General features: G+C 39.7%; 1 protein-coding gene across 1 annotated transcript; it reads left to right on the top strand.

The window, feature by feature from the left end:
• Positions 1-1,043: 1,043 nt before the first annotated feature.
• Positions 1,044-2,616, top strand: LOC143637745 (uncharacterized). Its single transcript, XM_077105064.1, has 2 exons — positions 1,044-1,385; positions 2,611-2,616. The coding sequence occupies exons 1-2, from the start codon at positions 1,044-1,046 to the stop codon at positions 2,614-2,616; spliced, it is 348 nt and encodes a 115-aa protein (XP_076961179.1).
• Positions 2,617-8,844: the final 6,228 nt, after the last annotated feature.

Below are 8,844 nucleotides of genomic sequence, written 5' to 3'. Positions count from 1 at the left end.
ATCACTTATGCTTAATAATATAATATAGATTTGGAGTAATAAATGAAGAAATTGGTAACGTTATATTAAGCAATGCTCCGAAGAATAACCAAATAACGGCTCCATCAATCCAAAAATAGATTTGTAATTGTTTCGCAGCATAAGTATTAAAGAAGATATTTGATGAACTTGGCGATGATGTCTTTTCCATATTAGTTGATGAATCGAGGGATGTTTCTAAAAAGGAACAAATGGCTATGGTATTGAGAAATTTGGATTTGTGAAAGAGCGATTTGTTGGCCTTGTTCGTGAAATGGAAATAACTGTGTTATCTCTTAATAAGGTAACTGATGAATTATTTGCTCACTACAATTTGAGTTTAAGTAGGATTAGAGGCCAATGATATGATTATGCAAGTAACATGTCTGGTGAGTTTGATGGTTTGAAAGCTTTGATTTTGAAAGAAAATTTATCTGCATATTATGTTCATTGTTTTGCTCACCAACTTCAAGTTGTGGCTCTTGCAAACAAACATCATGAAATTTTTAAATTTTTTAATGAATTATCAAGTTTAGTAAATGTTGTTGGTGTATCTTGCAAGCGGATAGATTTGATAAGAGAAAGTCAAAGAGAAAGATTGGGATTGAATCCGGGAGTTGAAACAGGAAGTGGACAATCAAGAACTGTCACTTGCAAGAGCCGGAGATACACGTTGGAATTCTCACAAAAAAACGATGGCCCGTTTGCTTTCTTTATATCCTAGTATTATTGACGTGCTTGAATATATAGAAAATTCGGGAGATCTTGATGCTTACAAAAGTCAAGCAAATGGACTTCAATTATACATGAGAACATATACTTTTGTGTTTTATCTACATTTGATGAAGCACATTTTGGGTGTTACTAACACATTGTGTGAATCACTTTCAAAGAAAATATCAAGATATATTGAATGCGGTTAAGCTAGTCAAAACTACTAAAGAAGAATTACAAACCTATCGACTTGAAGGTTTTGACTCACTTTGATAGATGTCACATCCTTTTGTGTCAAGTATGATATTGAAATGGTTAACATGGAAGCCGTTTATGTTGACCCGAAAAATCGAAGGAAGAAGACTGGCATCACTAATCATCAATATTATGTGGTTAACAATTTTAACATGGTTCTTGATATGCAAATTCAAGAGCTTGGTAACCGTTTTAACGAGGTAACTACTGACTTGCTTATTTATATGAGTTCTTTGAGCCCGTTTCTTAATTTTGGAGCCTTTGATAAACTAAATTTGCTAAAGTTGGCCGAGATGTATCCATGTGATTTTAATTTTGATGAAAAAGATAAGCTTATCTATGAACTCGGCAACTACATTGCTGTGAAAGACGATACACGGTTTGACGACTTTAATGGGGTAAGTAAGCTTGCCAAAAAGATGGTGGAAACAAGAAACACATCGATTTCTCGTTGGTCTATCGTTTGATAAAGTTTTCGTTAGTTTTACCGGTTGCAACGGCGAGTCTTGCAAGAAGTTTTTCTTTAGTGAAGCATTTGAAGACGGAATTGCGTAATAGGATGGGTGTTGGATTCTTGAACTATGCTTGCATTTGTTACATTGAAAGAGAGTTCCTTCAACAAGTTTTGATTGAAGATGTAATGCAACGTTTCCAAAATATGAAAACTCGTAGAGAACAACTATAAGTATGTTTTTTTTTAAAAAAAAAAAGACAATCTAATCTTTATTGTGACGATGTTATCCTTTCTATGACGATTTTTTTTTGTTAATTTATCGTATTCATGTTATGTAATGAACCTTACTCGACCTGAACCGTTGAACCGACCTTAACCTTCGAATCGACCAGGAAAATTTTTATCACCAGTCATATAAAATTAGAGCATTTATAAACAATGAACCCATTGGAAGAAAAATCCTGAATCCCCCACTAGTGGCAACTAATTATATGTTTTGTTCACAAGTAGCTCACATGCTTTTTTTGTTCGCTTGACTAGAAACTTCTCTATGAGATTCTCCATCCTATAATATTGTCATGAAAACACGTTAACTATGAATATCTACTCTCATAAATTATGTATGTGACATTCTTATGAACTCGTGCCTCTCATATCCACAACAAGTGTAAGATTTGTCAAATGGTGGCATGAAGCTTTAAGATCCATCAATGGAGATTTGTCCATTAATAAAAAACCGATATGAATATACTTGGTCAAGTTATTCTACTAAGAGGATAAAAATGAGAAGGATAAAAAGGATTTCTAGCAAAAAAACGACTCAAAAAAAATAATGAAAAATTAATAAAAAAATTCTAACTCAAAATTTAATAAAAAAAATGAAAAGTGTAAAAACGCAAAAATGTTTCCACCGTCTTCCTCGTTCTAAAAAAAACTCGAAAAAGATACGATTTTGAGGAAAAAACATCATTGTGTATTTTTTTCGTGGTTTTTGTGTTTATTTATCATTGTGTTTTGTGTTTATTTTCGTCATTATTTGTGTATTTTTTTTTCCTTGACATTGTTTTTTTTATTTATATTGTGTTATATTTTGTTCGGCATTTTGTTAAATTTTGCATCATATTGTGTCTTTATTTATTTATCATTGTGTTGTTTGTTCATTTTCGCAGGAATGACGAGGGAGACATTTTTGTTTTTTAACTTTTTTCGTTTTTTATTTATATTTTGAGTTATGATTTTTGTGTTGTCATAAATCATTCTCACACTTCTCATTTTTGTCTCCCTTTATATTCTAACTTTATCCTGAATATACCTATATAAGTATAGGGGAAGGTTCATGTACATTTTAATATTAACATGAGAACGTAGGAACCAATACCAATTTAAAAAAAAAAATGAGAACGTAAGAACCAATACCAACTGCAACAGCAATCTACACAAACAATTATTTATAATAACAAAGAAAAACACCTAAAAGTTACAATAAAAGAATCAAAATCAAGAACAAAATAATAATAACAAAGACCAGCAAATACATATAAAAGCAAAAGAAAAAATCTAATAATAACAACAAAATATAAATCAACAAATACTTTTAACGTCTCATAATCGAAATTAGCACAAACGAACAAAAAATAACAGCAAACACCTATCAAAATAAACCTAATAATAACAGCAAATTGGTTCTCACTGTTTTCATGTTAAGAATAAAATGTATTTGATTATGTCTCTATAATTACGTATCGTCCATATAATTTGCAATAGCATCTTTACTGCTATTAATAAAATTTGTTTATAGTTATGTTACGAGTTAATTTTAAATATCACTATACTTTCTAAGAAAAAATATAATATTTGTCCATATGATGAAGAAAGGAAAAGACCTCAATATGTAACAGGGTTTTGGTACTCATAATTTATTTACTTCCTTTCAAAAAACCTAAGTTTCATTACTTCATACTTGGGGTACAATCATGTCGGTTTAGCATGTTGGTGTGTTGATAATAAACTCGACACATATATTTATTTGTGTTGTATCTAAACTGTTGGGTGCGGATTTTTATCCTTGGAATTGAGCATAACTTGAGGATGTTGACTTAAGTTGTTATTCTGATGAATGTACGTTGACTAATTCAATTGTCCTATATTATCTAATTGTTTTGCAGATAAGAGCACGTGTTAAATATGTTTATAAGAACGTGGATTGCAACGGAATACTGCTTGAACTTCGTCAACAAACAACGTGGGCAGCAACGGCTTGTTAAAGACTTAGTCTAGGGTTTCCGGAATAATCGGGATATCAGTTGTAAATCTCTTATTATATATTGAGCTGATAATATCGATAGGTCACACACAACTCACTCATTTAGCTACTGTTAATCATTGTATCACTTAGCTCACGATCACTTATCAGCTCCAACCTTTGTAATCACTGGTTTTATTATTAATAATATTGACGGTGATAGTTTTCACCGTTCGAGGGTTTTTTGTGCCGGAGATCATAATAATCAAGCGTAATTCGACCAAAAGTTAAGTTCATAATCTTTAACCGAAGAGATTCGACTAAAGATTACGTTGTAAACTCTTGACCGAAACGAAGATTATCATAATCAAGGGTTTTTTCCCTCGTAATCATATCCTCGTGTTCAATCTGTTTACCATTAAGCACCTCGCCTCACGCACTAATTTGATCAAAAGTTAGTTTGTTAATTTTTGACCGAAACAATTTGGCGCCCACCGTGGGGAAAACGGTGCTTTGATCATTATTCATTCTCAAACGAAACCCTACTCTCTATATCCACAACATGTCTTCACAGCCCAAGATTGTTTCATCTTCTGCCACAGCCTCAGAATCCTCAGTGAAACCTTCCATGCCTCCTCCTCCTTCTGTTGTTGTTATTCCAAAGAAACCTGACAACATTCAGAAGAAAGCTGCTACTCCAGTATTTTCGGGATCGAGACCATCCCCCCAGGATCCCGTTATGGTATCTAATAATGAACTTTTATCTATTTATAAGCGGTTGCAGGAACAAATAGATCGCCAGAACAAGACCAACCAGATGCTGGTGAAGGAACTAGAAGATATCAGAAAAGCCAAGAAGCCGGCGGAAGAATTCACGCCATTAATCCCGAGATCTCTGGATTTCACTCCTCCAGGATCCTCAGGATTGGTGCGTCCAGAGTCAACCACGGCGTACAACCCTAGATCCTCGCTCTTCCAGCACTCAGGATCCTCACGATTGTCAAGTCGGGGGGATCCTCAGGATTGTTCCAGCAATCTGGATCTTCAGGATTGTTTCAACAGTCCGGATCCTCAGGATTGTTCCATCAGGCTGCTCCTTATCAGCAGGCGTTATCCGAAGGATTGTCGCAGCAGAGAGGATCCTTAGGTCCTTATCAGCAGGCGTTATCCTCAGGATTGTCGCAGCAGGGAGGATCCTTAGGTCCTTATAAGCAGGTGGTATCCTCAGGATTTCCGCAACAAGCAGGATTCTCAGCATTACCTCCATCAGGGTCCTTCGATCCTCAACAGCCATTTGCTCAGACTCAGCAGTTTGCAGGGTCCTCCGAGATACACCAAGGAGACTTCATCCCGATGCAGGCTAACACCTCGACCACTCCACTTGTCACTCCAGGAAATACTATGTTTGGGAATACGAGCTACATCGCCCAAGCCGCTCCTCAGAATATTAATCAGGGTAACTCTTTCAATACAATTCCATTTAATGCTAATCAAGGATTTTTGCAGGATGCAGGCATAAATCCGGGCTTAGCCCGAGAATTGCATAAGCTAAAGGACATGATATCGAATGTCCCTGGCATAATCTGTCCCATAGCTGAAATTCCCTCTGATAGTCACAGGATATCCCGGTTCGTGCCATCAATTAGCGACGTGCAGATCCCAAAACGGTTTCAAACCCCATATATGAAACTGTATGATGGCTCGACGGATCCTGAGGAACACGTCGCACAATATAGAGAACGTATGGAGATCAATCCAATCCTTATGGAAATCAAAGAAGCATGTCTCTGCAAAGGGTTTGGGTCTACTTTAACCGGAGCAGCCATGAAATGGCTACTGAGTATTCCTCCTAACACTATCAATTCTTTTTCTCATTTAGTTAACATGTTTAATAACCAGTTTTCTTGCAGTAAAACTTTTGAGAAAATTGTAGGCTCCTGGACGGATCGTACACGGGATGTCGCTATCTGTGCAGGTGCGGAATCCCTGCGTAGTTAGATACGAGTGCAGAATATGTATAAACAAACACACGAACAATGAAAGCACACGTTATATTGATAACCGAACACGTGACTCGAGGTCACTATTACAGACACTGACACGTAACTCGTTCACTGAACAACTGAAACGAAAACCTAAAAAAAACCAACACCGAAACTGTTCCGCTGAACAGTTTATATACACGACAACTTCGCCATAGGCGAAGTTGTCAATAACTTCGCTGATTCAACAAGTTCGCCTGAGCGAACTTGTTGACAACTTCGCACGTACAAAAACATAAATATAATCATAAACATAATTACATTACAGACTCAATTACAAATGCTAGACTATGAACTACTGACACACATGTACCAACAGACTCCCCCTTGGCAGTAGCTTCATATCTTGATTTTCAAATCTTGAGTCTTGTAATCTTGCATCTCTACGCGTGCGCTCCCTCTCTAACACATACCGACACCACCCGTTGATATTTCCTAGCTTGATCCTTCCAAGCAGGAATGTAGAAGATCTTCTTCTCGTTGAGCATTTTCAGATCAGCCTGCGATAGATTAACAAGATGCATCGGGTCGTAAACCCTAAGCACTTCTTGTTCATCCTCATCTTCCATAACCGCCTCCGCTGTCTCACAGTCCACGAACCACCATTTTAGGTCTTTGAGCACGTCCTTGGGCATGAGCTTCATCGGTACTTCTTTAATGCACCGGATCGGTTTATATTTCATAACCATCCAAGGTTTTCCATCAACTCTCAGACCTCTATCCTTGTCTTCGACAAGTTTCCCCTTTTGTGGTTTCAGTAGCTCAAACTTTTTCTCTTTAACGCACTCTTTCCACACGATCTTCCCGATGATTCTAGCCATGTTGTCTTCACTTCTGTTTATCAATCCCAATCTGGCTAAATCTTTTACCTCACATTCTGGCAGTGTGTTTAGAGATCTCAACGTTCTCCTGAAGTACTGAATGCCATCGTATCTCTTGATCACGAAGAGCCGCAGCTGCTCGTCATATAACCAGCAGATAATACCTTTCTTAGCTTCTGCGTATCCCTTAATATTGTAACTTTTTCTGAACATCTTAGGGACCGCCGGCTTCTTCGTCTTTATGAACCAGTGAGCACAACTCTCCTTCCAATTCGGTTGTTCCTCCCATTCAGTATCTTCCACCACGCTCTCATCACCCAACTTTGGTCTCTCAACCTCCGGAATCTCGTGTTCCACGGAGTCATCTACAATCTCACCCTCCTCTATCACGTTTTCAACAGTAATCTGCTCTCCGATCCTCTCGATCTCATCAACAGGCAGCACATCATCTTCATTCATAAACTCATCATCCTCCTCATCCAACTCTTTCAACGCATCTATAACATCTTCAACATCAGCATCATCATCCACATCCACATCTACAACGTCGTCACCGGCTGCACTTGTAGACTCCCCCTCAGCTGTGGAAGCCCCAAGAGCCTGAGAGGTTCTTGGCAGCTCACCACCTGCACCTTCCGGTGCATTGGGATCATCGTCATGATCTTCTCTCCGTTTCGTCCTCAACTCATCTCCCCTACAAGTCTTCTCCCCCTGAGATGCCAAGAATGCCTTGAAGGCATCTATTACTTGTCCGTGTTCAACCAGGAGGGCTGCTTGTAGTCGATTGGATTCCACTAGGCTTTGAATGGTCTTTGTCTGTTCAGCAACAATCCGCTCTAGCGATGCAATCCTTTCGTTGTCAGAAGTAGGCGTTGGAGTTGGCGGGACATCAGCAGCAGAAGTGACCGCAGGTGGTACACTTGGTAACCCTGCAGTAGTGGTGACGGTCGACTCAACAAATCGTGCAACTACCACCGGTGGAGTAAGCAATTGGGGTGGTAGAGACACAACTGCTGGGGCCGACGTCTCGACAGCAGTAACCTGTGCTGTAGTAGGAATAAGAGACATACCAGACAAGGCAGGTGGAGCAAAACGTACCAGCCTCGAAGATTCTCCAGCTCCCGAACCCATACCTGTCCGTTCTCTTCGTGAACGTCTGAGCACAATCTGAACTGCATCCTCTTCATCAACTTCCTCATCATCCTCGTCAACAATTCTCGGCCTCTTTCCCGTAGTTCTCTCCCGAGACACCATCAGTCGTCTCGCTTCAGCAAACGTTTCGTCAAGATCGGAGTCAGCTACCGAAGTAACTGCTCTAGTAACATCCATGACCTGAGAAACTGATACATCTATATCAAACAAACCATGTCCACTAAAAGCAGCATCAAGGTCTACATCTTCAGTAGTAAGCACAGCAGAAGATGCAGCAGCTGGCACAGCAGCAGAAACCACAGTAGATACAGCAGGCGCAGCTGGTACAGCATGGGGTGCTGCCGCCTGATGTGGCTGTGGGTCTCTGAACTCGTCCCCTCCTGCAGGAACATACCCCGGGTTGATGAGATACCCGAATAATGGAGTATGCCTGGGACGCAGCTCAGGCTTGCTACGAGTGCTCGAAGTGCGGCACTGAGCAAAGATACGTTTCGTCACGCATTCGACGTATCTAATAGGGCGTCTCTGCGGTAGCGACGGAGCGACATGATTTAGAATCATTTGTAAGAATCGAGGATACATGATAAATCGCTCGCGCGCCACAGCCCTTCTCTGACGATCGATCTCGTAAAAGATCATCTGACTAAAGGAATATCGTCGGTTGTACGTCAGTGCAGCCATGGCAGACTGCATCGTCGCGCCCATCCCATCCGTTCCTGCCTTCCTCCCAGACATGCATACAATCAACACATGCATCAGGAAGCGCCACTGATCCAGCAAAAACCCTTTCCTCCTCTGCGAGTCCCCCAGTGGACCCGAATAACCCATCCTCAAAAACGCTCCATCACGAAAAGGAGCTACGAACTCCGTTGGGTCATCTCTTGTTTCTTCCCCAAACCGCAAAGCCAACCGTATATCTTCCGAAGAAAACTGTATGTCATGACCATTTACGGTTGCTCGCATCACCGGAGGCTCAGGCCTGCAATCATAGTACACTGTCTGCCAAAAGTCTTCAATGTTAGGCAGTGAAATGGGCAGTGTATTTGTGATCGCATGAAAGACTCTTGATCGCTGGAGAAATGTGATTATCTCCCTGTAGTCTTCTACGCCTCTTGCGTCTGGATCTAAAATGATATACTGATTATG

Source organism: Bidens hawaiensis, unplaced genomic scaffold (assembly GCF_021521415.1).
Source record: "Bidens hawaiensis isolate Kalapana, Puna unplaced genomic scaffold, B.hawaiensis_p1.1 tig00000636_1, whole genome shotgun sequence".
NCBI lineage: Eukaryota > Viridiplantae > Streptophyta > Magnoliopsida > Asterales > Asteraceae > Bidens > Bidens hawaiensis.
This window is presented reverse-complemented; position numbering and strand designations above follow the sequence as displayed.